The sequence below is a fragment of the Leptopilina boulardi genome, unplaced genomic scaffold (genome assembly GCF_019393585.1).
Source record: "Leptopilina boulardi isolate dan_hultmark-lab unplaced genomic scaffold, ZJU_Lbou_2.1 LbouV2_1, whole genome shotgun sequence".
NCBI lineage: Eukaryota > Metazoa > Arthropoda > Insecta > Hymenoptera > Figitidae > Leptopilina > Leptopilina boulardi.
The window spans coordinates 133,554-161,180 of record NW_026137640.1 but is presented as its reverse complement, the minus strand read 5'-3'; the positions used below and the strand labels follow the sequence as shown (position 1 = coordinate 161,180).

The following is a 27,627-nucleotide window of genomic DNA, read 5'->3' as shown; positions in this document are numbered from 1 at the left end:
ACACACATAACGAAATTTTCGACTGAATGCAGTGTTTTTTGTCTGTTAAAAAACTATTTTTTCCTTAACTATTTTGAATGATAAAATATAATTTAAGGATATTTTAAGTGCTTCGAGTTATAAAAGTGTCAAATCAATAGAAGCAAGTAATTAACTAAAAGATATACTGTATAAATTGTATAGTGAAGTTTCAGTGACATCGCCTTTGTCAGGTGAGGTTACAAAATAAAGTATATAATTTAAACTTCAAACATACTCATGGTAATGATGTGAATTTCATTTAATTTGTCATGCACTTATGTTAATTTAATTAAAATTTTTAATCACGGAGAAAAATTGACATTTGATTATGTTAATTGTGGATCGTCATTTTTTGAGGTTATCTTTTTTTTTAGATTTTAATTTAAAAATTTTTCTATTATACTTTGTTATCATTAAGTTAATCTTTAACTCTCAAAGATTAGAAAAATTTAATAACTATGTAATGTTTTGCGTTTTAATTTATAATTTAATTATTTATTTTAAATTTGAATATTTGCAAAGTCACATGTTTTTTCATCTTTAAATATTTGGAATTTTTATTTATTGAAATAATGTAACTTTTTTAATTCCTGAAATTAGGAAAGTAGTTACATGTTCCGATGAAATATTATAGTTTTGTTTATTAAGAAAGAAATAGAAATTAAATCTAATTGTTTATGTTCTTCGATTTCAATTTTTTTTATAATAATTGTGTAATATTTTCTATCAAATAACATAAATAAATATTGTAATAAATCAATTAATTTCGAGTTTACCTTGAGCTGACTTTTAGAGACCACCGCGAAAATGGTCTAATTTTTTTATAAGCTTTAGAGTTCAAGGCACAAGATCGATTAAATGTTCTTGTGTATAGACTAAGAGATGAATATATCCAGTATGCGTTCAATTATTGGAATGATACTGAACTATATACATAAATAAGAATAAACTTTTGAATACCTCGCTTTTTGTATTCTGTATAAATACTCACTATTCTCGTGGTCCTAAAAACGAAATGATTTAGAGATGTAAATTTCAGAAAAAGAAAATATATGTTTTTAGATTATCGAAGAAATTTAATTAATGATTTAAAATATTTAATTTTGTTTGTTTTAGATGTTTTGATTTTATGGAAATAAGCTTTAATAGTATATGACTAAGTCAAATAGGACAAAAATCTCTCATGTAATTGGTAAGTTTGTTAAAATATTTTTTTTTTTTTATCAATTAGGAATAAAATTTAATTTGAAAATATTTTTTTTTCTGATGGAATTAGTAATCAGTAAAAATTTACTAAATTTAATAGTCATTTTATTTCTATTGGTTCACGTCTTGATAGATATTTTTGTTTGTAAATAATTGAATTTCATTGAATATGAAAATAGTTACCTTAAATATTTTCAAGTAGAAAGAACTTGATTAAATGATCAATTATAGATTTTTAATATTTCGATATTTTTTTATTACAATAATTTGTGTGCACCATTTAGTGAATTAATTTATAATGAAAATATGAATTTACGATTTATAAATATCAGATTATGGTTTGAGTCCGATGCTGATGATGATTCAATTTCGGTAACGTATTTTGTTGATGAAAATTTATTTTTCTAATAAACTATATAGGGTTGAAAGTTCACGATCGTTTTATTGGCTCTGGCATATTTTTTTTTTATTTATAATTATAGAGCCTTGTGATCTAAAAGGTCTTTGATGTAAAATGTCATGGAAATTCAGTATTTTCTCGTATAATGAAATTTATATTTTATTATTTACTTTCTTTGTTTATTTACAAAAATTAATTTATATTTTTGTTTAATTTCAGGATAATAATTATTTTTCTGTATAATTTTTATAAGTGGATTTTTTTCATTGAGTTAAAGGAAAATTTGATGTATAGAAAAGTTTTAAAATTCCAGTAACGTAAGCCATTTTTTCTCCATTAAACAATGGACCACTTGCTTTTATAAGCATTCTATTATATCCTCACATAACAATCGTTGCACGTGTCATGACTATTGTTTCGCTGTTCACATATATAAATAAAAGAGAGATAGAGAGATAGATCCCTCTTCGATATTAAAAAAAAATGTGCTAACGTTGTTCTAATCAATCTCTTGTATTCTCGCAGACCACTCGACGTCTCAGTCGGTTGCTCATCGTCCGCGATTAGACATAATCTAGTTTCGCATACTTTGTTCCACTTTCAGTTTTTTTTTTTTTTTTTTTTTTTTTTTTCTTCCTTTTCGGAGATAACAATTTCGTGAAAGTGCGCCAATTTCATAAATATTTATTAAATGTTTCTTTATTATAAAAAATTGCTTGACAAACTTTTCTTTTCTTTTTTCTATTAGAATAATAAATATTTCACCTTTGAACAAAATGATAGAAACAATCAATAGTGATTACCAATTCATTCTCATCAATCTAGTGTGTTTAATTTTTATCAATTTATCAATGAATTTTCTGATATTTTCTAAAAAGAATTCATTATTTGTTAAATAATAATATTTGTCTTTTATTATGGAAATTTAAATTAAATTTATTATTAAAAAAAAGGGACAATATATTTGTTTTGAATGATTTGAAAACCAATAATCAATTATTATCAGTATTAATATTTATTTATTTAAAAATTTTAAAGGTCAAAAAAATTTTATTATTAGTTTTTTTCTTTTTTTAAACACCACGCAATTGTTATAAACCGCGCCTTTTTTTTCCCTCTATTATCTTTCATAAAGATAAATTTTTATGTCAATCATTTTTTTTTTTCCAAATGAAAATCTGGATTTCGCGCACACAATGTTTAAAAGATCGTAAAACTTCATTCTCTGCAATAAAAGATTAAGTTTGTCTCGCGATTGTCAAGTTTATAAAACTAATTTTTCTATATATTCAATAAGAATGTGGAAAATTTTATAATTTTTTTTTTTGCGCGAGGGAAAATTCACCGCAACTTGTTTTGTGTGATAAATTGTATATTCGGAATTGTTGTTTCGACCGGTTTTTGTTATCGTTTACCTATGTTTATTCAAGAGTGGGTGTGTATGTTGTTTTTTTTTTCGTGCACGACACCTGCTATTATAACAGTATTGTATATAAAAGAAAAAAAAAAACAGCCATTGACGAGTTTTTTTTTTTTATGCGCGGTTATATAAGATTTTTACAATAGTGCTCTCTTGTGTTCGAGAGAGAGAGAAAAAAAAACTAACCGGATAATATGAATTGAAAAAGTGTGGAATATATATATTTTTTCCTGATCACCTATGATCCATGTCACACCGTAAATCTAAGGATGTTAGGATTGTTTCGCGACATGATGATTATCGACCACTCTCATTGTTTCGGGGAAGATCCCCGTTTATTGTTCAACGTTTGGAACATCGTTTACAAGAGGTATTTTTTTTTTTTTTTATTGAAAATCGAATTCGTTTTTAAAACCGGAAATTCTAATTACAATAATTTTTTTTGATGTGATGAATTTTACAAATTTAATAATTAAATTATCACAAAAAATTAAAAGGCATTAAAATAAGCTGCAACGCTTATTATTTTAATCCATTTTGGTATTAAAATAAGCAAAATTGGATTAAAATAATAAGCGTTGCAGCTTATTTTAATGCCTTTTAATTTTCTGTGATGCTAATTTCTAAGTTTAGTAAAAATTTTTCCTTCTTTTGAAATATTTGGAAATATTTAAAAAAATTTAGTTTTAAGGAACATTTTTTGAAATATTTAGTTTTTTTTTTTTTGTTTATTTGCCAATGGTTAACGAATGGAAACAATTGTTATATATATATATTAGAAATAAATATAGAAATTTTGTTTTGTAATTTCGTGAGGGTTAGATTTTGATAATTTGTCCGGAAATTTAAATTGATGAGCCAAATTACTACCTGGATATTCACCGAAAATATACTGAGACAACCTAGATTCGCATATCTTGGCTCTATTTCGTGAAAACGTGCCTCATGCAATATGAATATATAAAATAGTGTTTTACTTTTACGTAAAATACAATTGTGCTACATGATACAGCCAAAATAACTATTTTTGCTCAGACAAACTATTAACTAAATTGTAGATGAATCGCGTGATTTATATATTCTTCACTTATTTCGTAAAATTTATTTCATACTGGTTATTTTGAAATGACAATTTTTTAATTTGTAAAACTAATTTTTTTTTTTTATTTTAAAATTAATAATTTTTAGAGTGAACAATTTTTAAAAATTAATAATTTGATATTAAAAATTGTTTTAATATTGAAGTTGGAATATTTTATTGTTTTTATTCAAATGCAATAATTATGCAAATTTGTTAAAAAATAATTAATGACTTGACACTAATTACAATAAATTTTGCAGATTTTTTTGGATAATAAAAATGGGGCTGGAATATTTCTTCATTTTCATTTTACTCTTGTGACCCGAGTCTTTTTATCATCGAACTTTGCAGAAATTGATAAAATATACTTGAGGAGTAGAAGTTGTCAAGGAACTATATACGAATGTCACTAATATATAAAATACAGTTTGAGAACTTTGAAATTATCGTTTCAAATTCATTGTTCTCTTTATCTACACACGTATTTCATACACATAGCCATCTTCAGTGCTTTGGTTACGTGAAATGTCAGAAAGAGAGAGAGAGAGAGAGAAAGAGAGATAAGGTATCTCGTTAAAATGCTACCAGACCAAATTGTTATCGTTTATCACGAGATGCTGGTTGAATTACATCAACAGCGATAAATCCATGTTTCCCTTTCTTCATCTTTTTTCTTTTTCCTTTTTTTTTTTTTTTTTTAACTCTATGAAGACGATCAGTAATCAATAGGAATCTGTTCTTTCCGCACATTACTTACAAATATTCTTCCTTCAGTTTGTTTTCATTCTCTCGATTCACTTGCTCTTTCAATAATAATAATAATTTATACAACTTTTTTTTTTTCTTCTGTGAGAGAAAATAAAATTAAAAATTGCTTATTTTCAAGTATTTATGTGATCAATTAAATATATAGTCAAAGATTAACAATGTCCAAAGTGATTCACATTGTGAATAATGTAAATATAATTTTTCCCTTTCATAAATATCGCAGTTTACATTTAAATTGTGATGAACTTTTGATTTATTTCTCACTTAATAAACGTCGTAAAGATTTTTGACGAATAGAGAGAGAAAAAAAAAAACGGATATTTTGTGTAAATATTTCTGCGTAGACAAAGCTTTGATTTTTCAAAGTGACTTTTATTGATTGTGTTTTAAAAGAAAATTTACTATGAGAGTTGTGCCTTATTTTAACCTGCATGCGACAGGATATTTTCGAAAAAAATCTAAAAACACAAATGAATCGACATCATTGCTTTTAACTGTAAGTGATAGTCGATCAACTTTATCCTGTTCGTCATCGAGTAACAGGAGTATTAAATCTTATGGCTCATTTCTTTCAATTGACGGTCTAAAATCATTATGGAATTGGCGAAAAAAGGTAGATAGTGATTCTTATTTTTTTTTCAGAAATTATTATTTTATTTCAAATAAATTACATATTTTCAATGTTTAATTTTGCACAAAATTTCCCATGCATCGAAAAGTTTATTTGATAAGCTTAAACAATAATATCTGTTATTTGTACAAGAATCTAAAGAGTTTGACGTCAATTATTTTCTTGATAATTTTATCATCGAGAATCATAATATCTTTTCACTGTACTAGTCGACAATAATAATTTAAAAACAATTTCTATTGTATTAATTCTTATAATAATTATTTGATTAATATTCTATTTTTATATAAAAATTTTCCATTATTATTCGAATAATATTCAAGTTGAATTTGACTATGAATTCTAATGATAATTATTTTCTATATCAATTTTTATTTACTGAGAAATTTTAATAAGTTTTCGTCTTTAATTTCTATATATAGATAAATAATTTGTTAAAGATTGATTTGAATTGTTCTTGGTACTTAACATGCATAGATTGCATTGCAAAATAAAAGAATAAGTTTTTTAATTCCTCTAATTGTTTATAGTTATATATATTCAATTCTATTTTAAATAAATATTTAATTTTAGATCTATTTTATTTCTTAAGCCAAAAGAACAAATAAACTTGATTTTTTTTTTCGTTTTATTTATATCAGACTATTATATTAAAGTTGACTAATATATTTTATCTGTAAAATAATATTTTTCTTGGAAAAAATTTTATTGAATATTTTAATTGTTATTTTACATAAATATAACTAATATTTATAAAATTAATTTTGGCACGAGTTTCTCATCTATATGGAAACAATTTCAGTCATCCTTCAAGAGTCAACATAAGTCTCGGTCATCGCACGTTTCGACCAAATAAACTTCAATGAATGAAACTTTGCCCCTTCCATTAAATGTATTTTCTAAATCTGGCTTTCAGTTTTACTTTTCCCTTTCGTTTCTCTGCTTTTAAATAGTATTCTAATAATTCACTTCATCTTAATTCAAGTGAGCCAAAATGATGAAAAATCCAAAAATAATTTTATAATTTAAAAATAAAAATATTTTAGATATTTCTATATGATAGTATAAAATATTTTGTGTCTGAAATCTTGAAAAGTTTTAATCTCTTCCATCAGGGAATCACCAAAATTTATCTGACTGAAATGAGGATTTTATAATATAATGTATTTATAATTTTTCAATTATTTAATTTTTATTTAAATATATTTTTTTTATTGTAATATAAAAAATAAATAATTAAAATTTATCTTTTTTATTTAATTATTGAAAATAAAATTAATTTCCTTTTTTTTTGTTGTTACAGAATAAAAATGCAGTTTGGTACTGTTTATATTTAATTCGCTTGCAACATTTCCGTAAACATTTGCGGTGCTTTAAATTTGAGGAAGATCATAAATTTAAACACATATGAAATCGTTTGCTTTGATGGCAACGCCTATTCAATTGCTTGTTTTATAAGCTATAATTTCCATTTGTTCCAACAGCTTCAGTGACGCTTCTATATGCACTTATTGCTCATGCGTTAATCATAGCTTACTGAGAATCGAGCAATTTAATTGGTTCAATTATTACAACAAAATTTCTATGCCACTTATTAGAAACTCTCATAATTAACAATCTTGAAAAAAAGTATTCTTCAAACTATCGTAAATTTTATATTTTCAAAAAAAAAAAAATTCATGTTTATTTTAAACTCATGTAAAAATGTAGTTTTCATATTTATTTATTGTTTGAATATAAAAAAATCCAATTCAATCAATAAAAATTTAAAAGTTCAAAAAAATATTTTTATTTTGTTTTATAAAAATTTTAAATGATATAATTTTTATATTAACAATTTATTGATTTATAAATTTTTAGTCTATCAATATTTTTAATAAACGAATTATGAGAAATAATTTATTAGAAGTAAAAATTACAAAAAAAAAAAAAAACTAAAGAATTTTTTTACTTTTCTCAAAAATTATATTAAAGATTTTTTTTAACTAAAAATCAAAGAATTGAAAATTTAAAAAAATCTCTAAAAAACATTAAAATGGAAAACGTTCAAAAATATCGAAAACGATTTTTTTCTTCAATATTTAATTTAAAAATTGTCTTCTTAATTTAGAAAATTGATAACAATGATTAAATATTCCTTTTATTTTTTCTTTCTATTTATTTCTTATTTATTTCTTTCTATTTTGAAATTGCAACATTTTAAAGTTTGTTGTCAGATTGTAATATATTTTGTAATCAGTGTATGTTGTCTTAAAGAGAACATTGAGAGTACACGTACTTAAATGATTCCGCCACCACATGTATACACTTTCTTAGGGTTCTCAAGTTGGGTATATATTTGAAGTAGCGGAGACACTTCGTTCTTAAATGTTTCATCGAGAACTATAGTTGGAGGTTTGGTTTCTAGTTAGTTGGCATGTTCATTAACATGAACATTAGACGTGATTGTCGAAAAGTCGTGATGTGTCTCCTCTCTCTAGTTGTGATAATAATTTTTTAAAATATATTAATTATTTTCTACTAGTGTTTTTTCTTTTTTTTTAAATCAAATAAATTTTTTGTGCCCTTTTTTTAAATAAAATAAATTTTTACCACAATGCCTACGAATAGTAGTAATTTTGAAAAAATGCTCAAATTCACATCAGTTCACTGGGTTCGTATAAAATTCTTCATTTTATGAATCTTTTTGATTCAAAAAATTTCAAAATCACTCTCTAATTTTTGATTTGGAAAATATCCAATTCCCATTTTCTAGTTGAAAATTATATGAATAAAAATTTGCCATATGATTGAAAAAAATTTTTTATTAGTTTTAATAATTCTTATCAAATATTGAGGCCAATTGTGTTTGTGTTATTAATAAATAAATTGAAATATAAAAGAAAAGATAGATATATATATATTTTTTTTATATAATGTTCAAACATTGTCTGGATTCTTATCTCTAGTATATTGAGAGAATATTTCTAGCTAGAAATTTTTTCTAATTAAAATGCCATTAGTTTCAATAAGGCCACATACCAAGAAGAAAAATCGCAAAATAATTTGTTTTAATTCAAATTAAACGACATTTTTATTTTTCTGTTTAAGCCTTTTGAAAATCGTTAGCCAAATTAGTTATTTGACAATGAGGAATTTAATTTCTAAAAAAAAAAGAAAAATAGTTTTAATTTTAAAAAAATATTGATTTATCAAATTTACAAATTTTTTTTGTATTTGAAAAAAGCTATCAGAGGATTTTTTAAATTTGGAAAAAGAATGTAATGCGGAGAGCTCAACTTAAACGTGAAGCCTTTAAATCAGATGAGAATGTTTTTCGAATTGAAATCGAAGAAGATAATAAAAATGACAATGAAGAAAAAGAAGAAATTAAATCAAAAACATTGGAAATTTCGGAAATTGAATCAAATTTTAAGGAATTAATTAAAAATGATCAAGAGACATCAAATGAATTATTTGAAATGAAAAAAAATGAATTACGAAATAGTGTAAGAAGACTTACATTACCAGTGACAAATATTGAACTTGAACAAGTAACATTGAAGAAATCAATGAAAAATTTGTCACCAGCAACTTCACCAGCGTCTTTTTCAATTTTTAATTTTAATAATATCAATAAACGACGACAAAGCATCACTAATATTGCAATTGGCAAAAGTATTGCTCCAAGTTTAGCGGGAATATTTCCTGATTCGTCGAATTTTCTCAATAATCAAGATCAATTGGGAATAAATAATGTTGATCTTAGAAGAAGTCTCACTGATTCTAATTTATCGGATAATAATTCAACGACAATGGCAACAAATGTTGTGGATGATGTTACAATACCTGATGGTGAAAAAAAAACTTCAACAACTGGAAGAAGATGGTCGAGAATTCCATTTTTACGTGTTCAAGATGATTGTGTTCATCGATCACATCATCATCTTAATATTCCCATTATTACATTTAATGGACCAGCAACTTACAGTGGAAGTGGTCGAAAATTCAATTTTGGCATTAGAAGACATTCACATCTGGTTAGTCGCAAGAAGTGCGATTTCCAAATAATTCGTTTGATGTGCGCTGATTAAATTCGTAAAATTAAAAAAAAAGTGTGAATTTAACAATTTTTTTCTTCTATGGCTCTTAGGTAGCATTATTGCTACACTAATAATGCTTCTGATTTCCTCGATTTGCTTATATATAACCATTAATTTATTCAACAGCAAGAAATCCTTATCGAACGAAGAATATTATCAAAAAAAAATAAAATAAAATAAAAAATGTTCGTTCGATTTTGATTAAAATATATTTTTCCAAAAAATAAAAAGGAAAAATTGTCGAATTTTTGTGATAAACGCTTTATTGTAAAAAAAATAATTGCTCTTTTTGAATGAACTAGAAATGAGAAATGGATTTGTATGCTTTGAAAACTTTTTACTGAATTTGGATTTCATTAATAAATACGGTTTTTCGATTTTTTTTTTTATAGACTCTACATCGGACTGACTCCATGGTATCTCTTTGTTATCGCAATTTGGCCACTTGCATTACTGAAGAGAATCTCGCGGGTCTTCAGAACTTTCTCGAAAACAAGAGAGTTCAAGTCGACGATCGAGACGAGGTAAATAAAAAAATTTTCTTTTTCAATTTCCAAATTTAGATAATTTTTTTTTTTTTACTGTAATACCAAGTTTTTTTTTTTTTTTGAAATAAATTTATTGTTAAGAAAAATTAAAAGAATAATAAATTTTAATTTCAGAATGGAAGTACGGCCTTGATTTTTGCAGCTAGTAAAGGAAAGTTAAATTTCGTGAGAGAACTTATTAATCATGGAGCAGATGTCAATGCCGAGGATGCGGTTAGTATGTCATGTGAAATTTATTCTCTCTATGTATCAATTTATCTTTTAAATGTTATTTTTCTATATTTAGGACAATTGGACCGCGTTGTTGTTTGCGGCAAAGGAGGGATACGTTGACGTTTGTCTCGAATTACTCGAACATGGAGCCGATCTTGAGCACCGCGATATGGTAAATTTTTTTTTTTTTTTTAATGTTTGGCACATGATCAAAAACAAAAATGAATTCTACAAGAAAATAATAAATTTTCCCACACAATGTAAACTTTTTGAAACTTATCCAAAAAGTTTCTTCAATTAATTTTCAGAATGTTCACAATTTGTTGAAATAATTATTTCTTTGTTAACGTTTTACAAGTAATCGAAAATAATTAATGGAGGGAAAGGGAATTTTATATTTTTTTTTATTCGCAAATAAGATTTAATTGTAACGATTGTTTGTTTTTGTTTCAAGGGTGGATGGTCGGCTCTTATGTGGGCGACGTATAAAGGAAGAACGAATACTGTCTCGTTGTTGTTGTCAAAAGGTGCCGATGTTAATGCCCATGGGAATTATCATATTTCCTCATTGCTATGGGCATCGGGAAGAGGTTATCCAGAAATTGTCAAAGACCTCCTTGCACATGGGGCAAAAGTCAATGTTGGAGATAAGGTAAATTTACCGCATCGAGTAAAAGAAATAAAAAGAGAATTAAAAAAATAACAAAATAAAGTAAAAAAAAGTGTTTCGAATTTTTAAAAAATAAATTTTAATTTCAGTATGGAACAACGGCACTCATTTGGGCGGCACGCAAAGGAAATTTAGAAATTGTTGATACTCTTCTTAAACTTGGAGCAAATGTTGATACAGCAGGAATGGTATTTATGAGATTTCTTTTTTTTTTCAAAAAAAAAAAAATGGAATATTTTTTGTTGATATTTTCCTTTTTTTTCATAGTATTCATGGACGGCTTTAATAGTAGCGACACTTAAAAATCATATTGAAGTTGTGTCCTTACTTTTGGAGCACAAAGCAAATGTCAATGCTTTTGATAAAGATGGCACAACGGCATTGATGATCGCTTGTCGAGAAGGTTATCACGAAATAGTAAATGCATTATTAAATACAGGTGCTTACATTAATGTTCAAGATAGATCGGGCGATACGAATTTAATTCATGCCGTTAAAGGTGGACATCGTGGAGTTGTTGAATCACTATTAAAAAAATACGTTGATGTCGACATTGCTGGCAAGGTATTTTATTTTTTTTTTCCACATTTTTTTTGCTATTCTATATGAATATTGAAGAATTTTTTCCTTTTTTGCAGGATAGAAAAACAGCAACGTACATTGCAGTGGAAAAGGGAAATTTAGCAATATTGAAAATTTTATTGAGTGCAAATCCTGATTTGGAAATTGGAACAAAAGATGGCGATACGCCATTATTGCGTGCAGTTAGATCGAGAAATGCCGAAATGGTACAATTACTTTTGGATAAAAAAGCTAAAGTTTCTGCAACTGATATGAAAGGTGATACGGTACTTCATATTGCAATGCGTGCACGATCAAAAGGTATTGTGGAAATTCTTCTTAGAAATCCAAAAAATAGTCAATTGCTCTATCGACCTAATCGTCAAGGTGAGACGCCTTACAATATTGATGTCAATCATCCAAAGACAATTTTGGGACAAATTTTCGGTGCTCGTAAGTGTTAAATTATTTTTAATTTTAAAATAAAATGGAAATTAATTTAAATTATAAATATTAGGTCGGCTAAATACCAATGAAGATAATGAGAATATGCTCGGCTATGATCTCTACAGTAGTGCTTTAGCTGATATTCTTAGTGAACCTTCTTTATCAACGCCAATTACAGTTGGTCTTTATGCCAAATGGGGTTCTGGAAAGTCTTTTTTATTAAATAAACTGCGTGGTGAGTTCATTTTTTTTTTTTTTAAATAAATATTAAAAAGTTTTTCATTTACAATTTTAAATTATGTGATTCTATATTTTTAGAGGAGATGAAAAATTTTGCGAGACCCTGGATTGATCCAGCATTTCAATTCTCATCATTATTGTTTCTAGTGATTACACACGTTGTTCTTTTAATTGGAATTACTCATGGTTTAGCTCTACAATCTTGGATAATTGGTTTATCCGTTGGTATTGGTTTAATATTTTTGGTCTACATTTTTTTGATTCTCATATGGTATGCTAACAAACGGTAAGTCTTTTTTTTTTAGCGAAAATTCACAATTAATTCACTATTTACTAAATTTATTTTTACGTGGTTGATTTTTTAAAAATAGGTACGATTGGTACTGGCCTTACAATTTCACTGTGGCACTTACTACAAAAATCAATTCGCTGAAACTCTTGTTGCAAGTGATATTCTGTCATCCACCGAGTGGTGAAGTTCACGATGGAATTACCGTTCAGCCGATAAAATTTTATTTCACTGATCAAACAAGAGTTGGTACAACAACAGCGGGTGAAAATGCAGTTGTACATATGATAGGATCATTGTATGATTCAATTGAAAATGATTTTGGATCATTAGCAACACGATTGTATAGAGCCTTCAGACCAAAACCAGTTAAAGCATCAAATGTTTGGGAATGGAGAAAAATGTGTGGCTTGCCTTATGTAGTTATATTTACAATCTGCTTTTACAGCTTTCTCGTAGGCGTATCTGTCCTCGCTATTTACCTCATTGATTTATCTAAAGAAATGTAGGTACTTTTTATTTTTTTGTTCAAGAAAATTTTATTTTTCAATGTAAATTTTTTTTTTTTTTTTTTAGAACAACAATTGAGACTGTCACTGCTCACATAATAATGATCACTGTTGCTCTCATATTGTCCGTGAGCATTGTTGCAAATTTATACACATGGAGTAGAACTTTTCGCGCTTTATTTTATTCACAAAGAAGACATCTTCAACGTAGCATATCAAAATTAGAAACATTGAAGAGCGAAGGTTTTTTACAAACTTTAAAAAGTGAAGTTAACCTTATGACAGAGATGGTAAATTTTAAATTTAATTTTTGTGTTAGTAATAATTATTATTTTTCTAATTTTTGGTTTTTTTTTTCAAGGTAAAGTGTATGGATAGCTTTACGGCTCAACAAAGTAGACTTGTTGTGATAGTCGATGGCCTTGATAGTTGCGAACAAGATAAAGTCTTATTGGTACTTGATGCGATACAATCATTGTTCAGCGACAATAGCTGTCCATTTATTGTGATTTTAGCTATAGATCCACACATTATTGCCAGGGTATTTAAATATTCATTTAAACAAATTTTTACAATTACAATTTATAATTATAAATTAATTTTTTTTTTTTTGCAGGCAGTAGAAGTGAATAGTAGAAGACTTTTTATAGATTCAAATATAGGCGGTCATGATTACTTAAGAAATATGGTGCATCTACCATTTTATTTGCAAAATAGTGGTTTGCGAAAAGTTAAAGTCGCACAGCAAACAGCACAGCATAGTAATAAAAAACTTGCATGGAATGAGGCTGAGGAGAGTGTAAATTATGCTGCGTCCAGTAGTATTCATCGATCAGTTTCAAATAGAAGATTAAGCACCGAGTCGGGTGTAATGAGTAGTAATGAAAAATTGAAACCACCAAGTCGAAAGGGTAGTAGAAAATTACGTTTAAGTGAATCGATAGCAAGCAGTATTGGCAGTAATCTCAATCGTCTTGGTGGCGCTCAAGATTTAAATAAAATGCTCCTCACGGACGATTATTTCAGTGATGTTAATCCTCGAAGTATGAGACGACTTATGAATGTTGTCTACGTTACTGGAAGGTTACTCAAAGCATTCCAAATTGATTTCAATTGGTATCATCTCGCTAGTTGGATTAATATCACTGAACAATGGCCTTTTCGTACTTCGTGGTTAATACTTTACTATGACAGCTGTGAGGAAAATTTGGACGATTCAATGTCACTTAAAAGCCTCTACGATAAGTATGTTTTTTTATTAATTAATATCACGATAGAATTACAATTTTTACTAATTTTATCTAATTTGCACTTTTTAGAGTTCGGCCCCAAATTCCAGTTTTAAAAGACGTGCAACCACTGCTTGAAATTGATAGAGATGAGCGTAAACTCGATGTTTTTTTAACATTTCATCGTTCGAGTTTATTGATCAGTGATATGAAAATTTTCCTACCTTTCACAATTAATCTTGATCCCTATATTAAGAAAAAAATCAAGGAGGAACAACAAAGTTTGGACGATGATTCAAATCATCAATTTTATAAATCTTTACAGCCATGGAATGTTACTGGTCATAATGAACAATTATTGTCAAATAGAAATGTTTTGACAAATAGATTAGCTAGAATTAATAAAAATAAAACGCCTCAAGTAACGCAAATGCCAACATTAGCACCAAATTGGCCTATTCAACCTGGATTCAATTGGCAATTTCAACATTGGCAACCACCACCACCACCAATGGAACCGTTACCAAAACCAATTTCTGCAACCACATCTCTACCTGTAAATTTTTTATTTTCTCTACTTTAATATAGAATTTTTATTTTCATATTGTTTTTATAAAATTGATTTTATTTCAGCCGGAAATTATGGAGATAAGACTTTCAGCTTTAACAGTGAATGGTTTATGTGATTTATTAGACAAAATTGATGATCTTAATCCAAATCAAGTTCAATGTTATAAAGAAATTATTAAACAAAATAATATAACTGGCAAAGTGTTACTTCATTGTGATTTGCAGGAACTTAAAAAGGTACTTGTATTCTTTTTTAAAAAATAAATTTACTTTTTTTAATATTAAAAAAAAAAAACGATTTGGGAAATATTTTAATATGTAAACAATTAAGGTACTTGAAATGTCATTTGGCGATTGGGAACTATTTCGAATGGTGGTGATTTCATTGCGAGAACAAGAGCTTTCGTCATTTTTAATTCAAGATGAAGGACCACGAAGTGTACGATTTACAGTTGGCAATGATCAATTAGTTAGAAAAGGTAATTTTTGTTATTATAAATTATAATAAAAATAAAATTGTCAATAGGGTGTTATTTTCTTTTTATATAAATTAAAGATCACACTGGAAATAATCCACCCAGAGTTACGCCTCACATTGAAAAGGAAAAATCCAGAACTGATGGTCCACCAAGAAGAGATTCGATTAAACAATCAATTATGGAAAAACAAGTAGGTTATATATTTTTTAAAGTGAAAATTTTTTTTTACTAAGCACAATATTTTCAAACAAATTAGTTTAGAATATATCACAAATATTACACATTTATTAATTTTTTCCTGCACTTGCACTTTGGAAAAATACTAGTTGCAGGTAAGAAAATTGTAATTAAATTTTTAATTTATACAAATTGTTTATTTTTCATATTTTAAATTAGAAAATCAAAATTTATGTAATTTTAAGGTAACACTGGAGGAACAAATGATTTGTGGTGCATTACAAACATTAAATGAAGAGGCTTGCGAGGATGTTTTTGATGTGCCATCGCCAGCTGCAGTGCCGCTGGACTCACTTCCAGGTGAGCCTACTACTTCTTCTGTTCCACTTACACTGCCTGTGGTCATTGTTCAAGAACCACCGAAGTCGGACCAAAGCCCTGACTCCGTCATCGAATACGGCACAAATCTTTAAAAAAAAAACACACAAAAAAAAAAAACTATCGCTGATGGCTATTTAGAAAAAAAATTGCATGTGTTTACAAGACATTCCATCTAAAAATTCATTTTACACTTAAAATATTTTACAACCTTGTTTAGCTTAATATGAAAAGGTTGTAATAGAACAAACATCAAATTCACATTCAATTTTTAATCAAAGAACAATGCCATAATAATTTAATCAAGACTTGCTTATGCATAAAATCCTATCAAAAAAATTCAAATTTGATTCATATTGAGACAAGAGATTTATTTTTTTTCTTACTACAATTTAATATAAGTAACTAATTTTATTATTAATCATTTTTTTTTTTAATCGACAAATTTAAAATGTCTAAAAAAAGTAATCTAATTGTCTTGTCTTCATATGGAACAAGTTGATTTATTACAATTTTTTATAAACTTGCAAGTGAGAATATAAAATAATGTATACCTGTGCCTGAATTGTTAAAAATCAAAACTAGATCCTTTTAAAAATTGTAAATAATATATCAGCTTTTTTAAACTAATTTTTGTGACAATCGACTAACTTGGGTTGTAACTAATCATAAAAGAAATTACTAAACTAATTCTCGTAAATCTGTTTATCACATATAAATATGCTTTTAATCTGTTCTTTTTTCCACAAGCTTCAAAATTCCAACTAACTTTTATTTAATTAATTTCTTTAACTAGTTTATAAAAAAAGAGTTCGTATAATTCTTTTTAAAAAAAAGGATGTGTTCGAAATATTCTGAGATAAAAGAAAAATAATTATTCCAATTATTAAAAAAATAAATTTTTTTTTTAGGAATTATGTAAGGAAATAAGGAAGAAGTTTTTTTAATTGACTCATATTTCAGAAATTATGTTTTACAATTTCTATAAATAAATAAATTTAAATAAATGATCTCCGCAAGGCTTCAACAACAATGTTAGTAAAATGTATCAGTGTAATATAAGTTTTTAATGTATATATTGTATACATTGTCAATATCAAGCTTCTATAGTGATAAATTTTTGCAATATTGCAAAAAATAGGTAAAATACAGTCAAGACAGGTGCAATAATTTTAGGAATTATTAAAAAATATAAAAAATTTGAATAAGAACTGAAAATAAAAGATAGAAAACAAAAAAATTAATGAAAGAGATAATCTGATAATTAAACTAGTCGCGTGAAATTATGTAATGCGGCGTGTTTATTGAACTGTGATATACATATAATGATAATCAGACACCAGCTTAAATTGAAAATTTACAACAAAAAATGCCGAAATGATGCTATTAGTTAATTTAGTAGATATATAATAATTTTCTTTTTTTATTCAGTATTGTTGTTCGTATGGATTTGATAGAATATATTTTTTTAATAATAAATAAAAAAAAACATTTTTAAGTCAAATTTAATTCGAGTAGAAAATTTAAAAAATATCAGTGTGCTTATATAAATAGTATTTGGATAATTAATTTTAAATTTTCACGATATTATTTTATTATATTATAATAATAAATTATTCTCTACTTCGATGTGCGAATTTTGCTTTTTTTGTATCGCATATATATGTCACATACATTGTATGGTTATCAAATGGCGTTTATAACGCGTGAAAAAAAAATTATTATCGTTATATTCGAAAAAAAAGAAATGATAATAAATAATGTTTCATAAAAATCGATATTAAGTGCATGCATTTATTCTAAATAATTTTTTTTTTTAATTTTAATGAGACGGATGTCAGGGCAGGTCTTGAAATTTCTAAATTAAGAAAAAAAAATACCTATGCTTTCTTTTCATTACTTTCTAAGTCTTGGAAATTTTATTTATTACATTTTCTATTAATCTTCTTTTTCTGGGCAAATTGGAAATTCTTTTCAAAAAAAAAAAAAATTCTAATTTTCTTTCAAATTAACAACTAAGCGGCATGTATCTATTTTATAAATATAGTAATATTTTATATTTAAATTACTAAATTATTTTATAAATTATTATTATTTACGAGAATTAGAAACAACTTTTTGTCGGAAATTACTGACTTTTTTTAAAATTATATAGTATAAATTGTTGAATAATATATATATTAAAAATTAATAGTTAAATTTATCTTGAACTTTTATCAAAGAACAAGTGAAAGAGAAGAAAAAAATTTTACTTTTAGGTGATCGAACGAGATCGAGAACATCAAGTATAACAGCACCTGATACTGAATATGTGATTCTTCAATCAAATCCATTATTGCATTGGATTCCAGTTCAAGATGATCTCGAGAGTATTGATGACAGTTCACAGGATTCAAATAGTCAAATAATGCGTTGCAGTGATTCACAACGAAGTATAATATCACAAATTAGCGTCAAATCAAATTCATCTTATGGTCGATTGCAAAATTGCTCAAAAAATAATAGTGTCAATAATATAATTTGTAGTCGACCATCGTCATTATTAATTTCACCGCCAGCATCGCCACGACCAGCTTTTCGTTCAAAATCCACCGATGACAATTGTTATAATATTAATGATCAAATTTCACAAAATTATCAAAAAATTAATTCCACACCAAATATTATTGATCAACAAGAATCACCGAAAACAATTTCTATTCCAATTCCCACATCATCATTGGGGAAATTTAGTAAAATAAAAGATTGTTTTATAGGATCATCATCATCATCATCATCTATTGCAGCAAATCGACAAATTGGCGATGAAAGTGATGACGATGAATCAACACCATTGGTTTCGGAACTTTCATCGCCATCACATTCAAATTCCGATAATGTTTTTCGAAATGACGTTAGTCCCTGTGATAGTAACGATTTTTCACAATCTTCCGGAAGAAGTTTATCAAAAAGTGGTGGTGGAGGACAATCGTGTGATATTGAAGATTTAGAATCAATGAGTCTTATGGCTCGTGATAATTCAAGGACAAAATTACTCTCACGACAAAAAGCCGAAAACTGGGATAATCCCGAAACACCAGTTTGATATTTCATTTATTTATGGAATTTTAATTTGTACTTAATTTTAAAAATCGTAGCTTCTTTTTATAAATTTTATTTTCATTTATATAAAAAAAAATCATTTTAAAAAATGATTTTTATAATTCATTTTTTTTTTGTACACTTACAGAAGAAGTTTTATTTTTTAAAAATAAATTAGTTTTTTTAATGTTATAAAAATAGTGATTTAGAAAATGTGATTTTTTTTTGGTATTAAAGTTAGTTTTTAATGTTTAACGAACAAAAGATTTCTTATTTAGGATAAAATGTTTCCAAGTCAATTGAATTGAAAAACACATGATTTCAAAAACCCGGTATAATCCAGTTTGGTTTAAATTAAAATTTTGTAAATTGGTTTAAAAAAAAATGAATTGGATTTTTTTTTTATACAAATGGATATGTCAGTATTATATATTGTGTTATAGGAATAATTTTATATAAAATAAAATGAATAGTAAAGGTATAATTTTTAAAGTAAGTGCCTTAAAATAAATTGCAAATTATTTTTAATCTGCGAGATAATTTTTAAATACTGTTAGGTGTATTAAACAAATTAAATCGCTATATAGGAGCATTAAAGAAAAATATTTCCTTTATTTTTATACACCTTGCAGTATAAAATGTTTTAAATAATAAAAAAAATATATATATATAAATGGGCGAGGAATTTTCTGCTTTCTATTTGTATTAAAAGTTGGCCTAAATTTTTCAGCAGCTAGATATATTTATAATGTAAACTTTATTATAATTTCATCGAAAATAAGGGTATTTCTATTAAAAAGGACTTTATTTTCTCTATAAAAATACTGTTTAATTTTAATGAATTAATAAATGTATGAAAAAAAAAAAATTCCAAATCTTTTAATTCTCCTTTTATATCAAATCTTTCAAAATATTGAACGTTTAAGGACAAGAACAACAAAATAATTTTTTTTGTATTATTTAATATATTTCTGAAAAATTGCTTATATACCGAAGACTTGTTTTTTTTTTATACATAGGCATGAGTGATCATTCTATAGCGAATAAGAAACTCTCAAACGCTAATATATAGTGGACATATTTTTTTTTCCTTTTAATAACTGTAATAAATTCATTCATACGATTTTACGAGTCAGTCATAGAAAGTTAGTGTCGCAAATGAAAGATTTTTTTTTTTTCAAAATGCCTCCTCCACCAATGGAATAAGGAAAGAAAAATTTCTCTGCTAAAAGAAAAATGAAAACTGAAATCAGTTTTCAGTCTTTTAAAAATTTCAGAAAAAAAAAATAATTCCAATTTTCTCCATCAATAATTATTCTATTTTTATTTCAGAGAAAATTATTTTCCTCATTATCAAATTTTTTTATCAACTACAGAGAAAATTTGTCAATATAAAAAATTTTCCGTGACGCGGAAAAAGTGATAAAAATTTCTACCGGTAACAAGCAACTTTGTCGAATGTATTTTCTTTGAGAAAAAAAGAAAAAAAAAAAAAAAAAAAAAAATATGAAAGTTTACGTAAAACAGTCTACACCTTTGGATCGTGATGTTTTTTTTCACGCTCGGAAAAATCAGTGGATATTAATATTATAAGTGTTTGTGTGTGATAATAAAAAAAAAAAAGTAAATCAATACAACTGATATTCGAGCGTGAATTTTCTCTCTGGATTATCGATATACGCACGAGTATAAAAGATTCATTCGAATGATGATTCTATTCAATGAATTTTTAAAGGCTAATAAGGTTTTACAAATGTTAGCTTGCAAATATATATTGTATAGTCTCCGTAGAAAAAAAGTAGAGTCGAGCGCATTATGCAGTAGAAAAGAAAATCACTCTAAAGATAATAATTATTGACAATTTTTGCAGGAAAAAAAAAACAAAAAAAAAAAAAAAAAAAAAAAAAAACATTTACTGCGAATAACTTTGCGCGAACAAAAGGTGTTTCACAGTCCCAATATTAATCTTAATTAATTGCTTGCACTTAGTTTCTGTGAATGAATAACAATCCAGTCGATTTAAAAAGATTTTTCTTAAAGCTGCCTTGTACGCTCATTTTGAACACAGGGATTTTTTTTTTTTTTCATCATTTGAATTAAATATAATTTAGCCGCTTTTATGTTAGTGTCTTCGTATTACAATAATAGTAATAATATAATAATAATACACTTAGCTTAGTAGGTATCTAAAAAGAACAAAAGAAAATTTATCTGACACAGATTTTTTTATACTAAGACAAATTTTCATTTTGCTTTTTCCCCTGTTATTTTTTTTTCTTTCTCAATCTCTCTATCTTTAATTTTGTATTTTTGATTTAAAAATGAATTTTTTTTTTCATATTCAGATTCTCACGTCATTGAAAAAATCTAGAATTTCCGTATTTCCTTCCCATATTTTCATTATTTTTTTTTCTTTTTTTTTTGTAAAAAAATCAACAGCAACTACTTCAGCTTTTTTTTATATATATATATATTTAAAATTAAAGAGATTTCAAAGTAAGGCGCAATAGCGATAGTGGCGAGACACTATATATATATAAGTATATTAAAGTTACTGTAGCGTAAAAAAAAACGATTTAAGGCGATTTAATTTTTTTTTTTAAATCGCTTGAAACTCCCGTTATTGTTCACGTTTAAAAATACGATTAAGTGATAGATATATTACATACGTCGTGTGTTGGATTTCTTTTTTTTTTTTTGTAGTTTTTCATTTGCGCATTCCTCAAGAGTTCCGATCGTTTTTCTTCCAAAAATTGTTGCTTCGGCTGTTGCTTTTCTTTTTTTTTTCTTTTGCATTATGTAAAATAATTAAAGATAAGATATTTATTATGTAATAGCTGATGCTGGGGCCTCCGGCATTACGACTAGCTTCGAATGCAGCTAGTTTTACAATTCCTTAGTTTTTTTTTTTTATTTTTCACCCGTTTTGCGTCGGGCCCATTGTTTTTTTTTTTCCTTGCAATACACCTTAAAGCAGCCTACACCTTCCCTTCTTCTTCTTCTTTACCTTTAAGAGAAAAAAAAAACATACAAGTTAGAAGAAATCTAAATTATTTTGAAAATTTTTTATTTTAATTAATAGAAATTACTTGTAGTGCGGCTCTAGTCGCCGTTTCGAAAACCTCCCTCACGCCTTCCTTGCTTTTAGCGGAACATTCGAGGTAAGCGAAGGCATTAATTTTCTCTGCCATTGCGCGGCCTTCCTCGGGTTTAACTGGTTCCTGTTTCATTTTGCCAAGCTCCTTAATTGTACTGGGATCATTTCGAAGATCCTTTTTGTTTCCTACAAGAATAATGGGCACATTGGGACAGAAATGCTTCACCTCGGGTGTCCATTTCTCAGGAATGTTCTCTAGGGAATCAGGACTGTCAATAGAGAAACACATAAGAATAACGTCCGTGTCCGGATAAGACAATGGACGTAACCTGTCATAATCTTCTTGTCCTGCAGTATCCCATAGAGCCAGTTCAACCTAAAAAAAAAAATTATAAGTCAATAAACATAATTACAAAAATTAAATCACAAAAAATATTAATATTTCACAAACCTGTTTTCCATCTACTTCAATATCGGCTACATAATTTTCAAATACAGTCGGTACATAAACTTCAGGAAATTGGTCCTTACTAAAGACTATAAGTAGGCACGTTTTACCGCACGCTCCATCGCCTACAATCACAAGTTTCTTTCGAATGGCCGCCATGTATCCTGTAAGAAAAAAAGAAACAGAAAAACATTATAAAAGATTCTCACATTTATATCGTATTCACTGTTTTTCTTTTCATTCAATATTCTCTTTTCTTGCAAATAAAAAAAAAAAAAACTATTTCCATTTATCAAAAATATTTCAAATTTCAAGCAATAAAAATATTCCTCTTTCAAATTAAAACAATGTTTCACATTCAACAACCTGGCATATACGATAATTCAGTAAACGAATAATTACTACAATTTTTTTTTATGTTCCTAAAGTTCAAACCATTCTTTATAAAATTCATTTTTCAAAAGAAAAAAATAGATTTTTTCTTAATATTCAAAAACAATTTCAATTGTTTAGAACTTGAGGCACATGAATTGTTTCTTTTCGCAAAATTTCTTCGATTGTAAAGCAAAAATTTAAATTTACAAACTTAAAACTAAAAAAAAAAACTATTTAAAGTCGGCAAATGGATTTATATTATTAATACCATAATTATTATATTAAAAATTCTAATTTGTAATTTATAATTTCATAAAATTTTGAATAATTAAAAATTTGTAAGTAATAATTTTTTTCGAATTATAAATTTACAAATTGAAAATTTTATAAATTGCATCTCAACAAATAGTAAGCTATTTGTTATTTAAAAATGAATTTTTGAATATAGAACATTCTAAGCTTTTTCATGCCGTTGCAATGCACGTGATATTTAAAATTATGAATTCATTTTTATTTATATGTACACAATTTCAATTCTTTTTTTTTATATATAATGTCTGTCAGAACATTATAAAGAAATTTAATATGTATATTGTGAATAAATACATATAATTTAACGAAAATGTTATATACGAGGAGTATAAAACCATTTGCTGTGAAAAACTATAATACCTGAACCCAAAAGGATTCTGTGTAGAGGATTTTTGTGAACAAGTACCAAAGCGACTGTGATGTAAATTTTTTTTTTCTATACAAATCCACAGGTGAAAAAAGAGTAAATATCAGGAATATAAAAAATCGGCTAATTGTCCAAGGATCAATGCTAGTTTACTAGCAAAAATAAACTAAGTCATCATACCCTTAACTATAAAAAAAAATCTAGCCCTTTTACTACAAATTTCATATTACGAAAACAAATATTAAATTTTTAATTTTATAAAAAAACATATTTCAATAATACAGAACTAAAAATACTTTTATAATTAAAAATAATATAAATTTTAAAAATCATATTTTTTCTTTACTAAAAACATTTTTAGTTTGAGATTATGTCTTTTTATTGAAAATTTTCTTTTTTAAATTAGTGTTAATGTTAATAGTGCTTTCATGCTTGTCAAAAATGCATTTGCTTTAAAAAAAAAATTTAATTAATAATATAAAAAAATTGAAAAAAAAATTCGAATCCCTAGAAATTAAATAGAGAAGCAGTAATGTTCATAAGCTACGAATTTTGCCAAAGATGCTGAATTTCTCTCACTCTCTGTTTAGACATTCTTTTTTTTTAACGACGTACCCTTTTCTTGTATAAACGAACATTCGATAAAAAGCAATTAGGTGTATTTTTTTTTGTTCAAAAAATCTGCAATTGATAAGCTACACTGAGTTAAGCAATTACAAACACAATATTTTGCAGGTGAATTATTTTTTTTTTTTTTGTCAATGACATTTAACTTGCCACATCTACAGGATTATAAAATATTTCTCATTTTTAATAGAGATTTTTTTTTTGTTTTTTTTTTTGCCTATGAGGAGTGAAGCTTTAACGGATATGGACTGGGTCGTACCTGCTCCAGGGTACCCCGTATCGTCAGAACCGAGGCATCGGCCCGTAATGCATCCCATGCTTTTAGTCTTTCTGCTTTCTCTCTGTTTTAAGTGGACATTTTTACATGTTAGAATAATTAAGCTTTTAAGTAATATCAGTGCAAAAATATCACATAATTCAGCTAAAAAAAAAGTCCTTAAGTGCACAAAAAAAACAAAACAAAAATCACTCTCACAATCCATTAATGTTCAACAAATAATTTTTTATAAAATTCAATATTTTTATTATAAACATTTATTTTCCTTTTTTTTAAAAAAGAAAATATAAGCTTTCTTTTGAAAATTAAATAAAGCTAAACGTGTTTCTTTTTTTCAAGCCACTAAACATTTATGCAAAATATAAAAAATTTTATTCTCTACATTTATATATGTTGATAAAAAAAAAATTATTTTAAGAAAAACTGTTATAAATATAAAAATCAAAAAACAAACAATTCCATCTTATCAAGCATGAAAAATATATAAACTGTGCTTTTGTTTGCAAAAACAAAAATGCCTCCAAAATTGACTATTTTAAACGTTGAGGCAATGAGAAAAGTGTTTTAAAATATCTGCAATAATTTTTAAAAATAAATTTTATAGACAAGAGGAAAGTGTAAAAATAAGAAATTAAAAAATAAAAATAAGGGGAAAAATAAAATTTTTAATATTAAAAATTGTCCCGCTATTAATAATAAAAATTATTATAAAGTTAATTAAATTTACTTTAATGTGTCATTATATTGTTTACAATTAATTACACTTCTATTTTTAGACATTAAACCATCGATTGTAAAAGTGTTTCATCAATGCAACGTTATTAAAGTGTAGTTGATTCAATTGATTAAATTTTAAACGGAAAATGTTAAAAGAACTGACATATGACCTTGATTCTAAAATCAAATTGTCAATATAAAGTAATATAATAATTACTAATCGCAATTTTGTGATTGAAAAGAAGAAAAAGGATTAATAAAAATCGCTTATCTTATCAAATATGTGTACCAAAATAAAAAAAAAAAAAAAGAATGAATTTTAATCAAATAATTTATCATCAAGAATTCGCTAACTCATTGTATCACCTAATAATTATAAAATTACACTTACACCCTTTAAACTGACATTTGATATAACTTTCAATTAAAATTATTTTATGAAATTCAAACACATGAATAACAATTATTTTTTAAAATTAAACAATAAACACTTTAATAGCACAAAATTGACATATTGACAAACGTCAAAATTAAACAATTTTAGTTTCATTGTATTATTAATTTTTATAAAATCGGAAAAATATCTAATATCCTTTTAAAGTTATCAAACACAAATAACTCCAATAGAAATAACAAAATTTATTATTATAATAACTCGGAAAATTCATTAAAAACGATGAAACACTTTAAATATGAAATTAAATCTAAAAATTAAACAACCTGGTAGCAAAATTAAAAATTTAACTCCCGATGACTGTTGCTAGGCTGTTAAATACCCGAGTGATGACACTCGATTCGATTAAAATAATTTCCTTCCTCAAAAGAAAAGAAACAATCACTCGATTAATTTCTAATGCACGTAGAATTCTATAAAGGGAGAATAAGTGCGCTAAGAGATTTATAATTAAAACATCTCTCAATTATCACTTGATTAACAATAAGTTATCACGAAAATTTCGAGCCGGAAGTGCACAACCGCGTTGTTCGACGGGGAAGAGGGCGCTGAATTAAAGAGAGATAACGACGCAGAGGTTGACGAGCCTCGAAGACGATTTACTTACAAAAAAAAATTGAAGAATTGGGGTTAGAAATCTCGGAGACTTTTGACAAACCTTGGATGAAGAGGAAGTATCGCTGAGAGTTGTATACTAATCACTAAATTCGATAAGATGCTGTGGATATGCTACGCATGGCATTCCCTTTTTGCAGAGCTTACTCAAAACTTTTTTTTCACTTTGAATTGAAAAGATTCCCGTTCGGGTGTATGTTATCAACTCGCGCAACTTAAAGATCGAAATAATATATTTTATGAAACAACTTTAAAACTCACTTGATTAAATTAATCAACAATTTATTGCGTATTTACCTGAAATCTTTTGCGACAGAGAGTCAAGAAAATGGCTGCCCTCTGTGGCCACACCTCAATCTGTTGAGTGTGCGAAAAATACAAGAGAAGGGGAAACCCGGTATCAGTAACGTAACAATTTAGGGAGAACATTAATTTCAAATATTACTTCCAACTGTCAAAGGTAACAATACTTCTTTTTTTTATTTATTACTGTTTAAAATTCAATTGTTTTATCAAATAATTTAATAATTTACACTACTTTTTTTTATAAAATGAAATTTGTTTTGTAGTATAATGACAGCCTAACCTCAAAATTGTGAATATTTCCAAATTTTTTTTTTAAAAAAAGTTTAAAAATAAGTTTTATATGACTAATATAGAGTTATTTTTGTTATTATTAATATTTGCAATATTTGTTTATTTATTAATATTTGAAATTTCTTTCGAAATTTTATATTTTGTAAATTTTAACCTTAAAAGTCGTTTTCTATTAGTCTATTTACATGCAAATAAAAGAAGATAGTTTAAATAAATTTTCAATAGTTTAATTTAAATTCTATAATAAAAACTTTTTAATGGACCCTTCATATCTTCATTCCTGTAAGTTTTTGAACCGGCAATTTGTCATTAAACACTGCGCACGCATTCATTTTTTTTTCAATTAAAGCTGGACAGAAGAAAAGGGTTGAAAAATTCGTAACTCATTTTTCATTATTGATCATCAATGTTAAAATATTTCTTTATAAAAAGAATCTATTATAAATTAAATTCTCCAGTTTCTATATTTTAAAAGCAAATATAAAATATTAATTATATGAATTTATATTTGAAAAATTTAATTACAAATTAGAAGAGAAAAATGATAAATTCCTGAAAAATCATTTATAAACTTTTATATAAAACATTTTTACACAATGCGGGAAAAAAAATCTAATAAAATGTTTGCGATTATAAATTTCGCAATTTACTTTCATCTTGTTGCAAAGTTCCCCTCTCTATTTCCATACGATGACCGCAAAGTAAGAATATGAGTCACTACTTCAATTAATGAATCAGAAA

General features: G+C 26.2%; 2 protein-coding genes across 9 annotated transcripts; one reads left to right on the top strand and one right to left on the bottom strand.

The window, feature by feature from the left end:
• The first annotated feature begins 42 nt into the window (after positions 1-42).
• Positions 43-20,628, top strand: LOC127291241 (kinase D-interacting substrate of 220 kDa). Of its 6 annotated transcripts, none has more exons than XM_051320653.1 (20): positions 43-212; positions 1,138-1,213; positions 10,002-10,133; positions 10,272-10,370; positions 10,444-10,542; positions 10,825-11,022; positions 11,130-11,228; positions 11,308-11,604; positions 11,679-12,054; positions 12,119-12,283; positions 12,367-12,574; positions 12,660-13,082; positions 13,154-13,376; positions 13,448-14,331; positions 14,406-14,871; positions 14,949-15,122; positions 15,217-15,364; positions 15,442-15,554; positions 15,787-15,901; positions 18,178-20,628. In XM_051320653.1, exons 3-20 carry the CDS (start codon positions 10,023-10,025, stop codon positions 19,002-19,004), a joined length of 5,025 nt encoding a protein of 1,674 aa, XP_051176610.1. In that variant the 5' UTR covers positions 43-212; positions 1,138-1,213; positions 10,002-10,022; the 3' UTR covers positions 19,005-20,628. The 6 variants fall into 6 exon arrangements, with proteins under 6 accessions (XP_051176610.1, XP_051176525.1, XP_051176452.1 ...); XM_051320356.1 differs by lacking the exons at positions 43-212; positions 1,138-1,213 and adding an exon at positions 8,776-9,546 and having other exon boundaries at positions 13,448-13,627; positions 13,703-14,331; XM_051320568.1 differs by lacking the exons at positions 43-212; positions 1,138-1,213 and adding an exon at positions 1,421-1,599.
• Positions 20,464-26,720, bottom strand: LOC127291534 (ras-like GTP-binding protein Rho1). Of its 3 annotated transcripts, XM_051320749.1 has the most exons (5): positions 26,587-26,645; positions 24,486-24,567; positions 22,549-22,709; positions 22,090-22,473; positions 20,464-22,007 (listed from the first exon to the last, which is right to left on the bottom strand). In XM_051320749.1, exons 2-5 carry the CDS (start codon positions 24,541-24,543, stop codon positions 21,969-21,971), a joined length of 642 nt encoding a protein of 213 aa, XP_051176706.1. In that variant the 5' UTR covers positions 24,544-24,567; positions 26,587-26,645; the 3' UTR covers positions 20,464-21,968. The 3 variants fall into 3 exon arrangements, with proteins under 3 accessions (XP_051176706.1, XP_051176774.1, XP_051176831.1); XM_051320817.1 differs by lacking the exon at positions 24,486-24,567 and having other exon boundaries at positions 26,587-26,720; XM_051320874.1 differs by lacking the exons at positions 24,486-24,567; positions 26,587-26,645 and adding an exon at positions 26,333-26,565.
• Between the last annotated feature and the right edge of the window lie 907 nt (positions 26,721-27,627).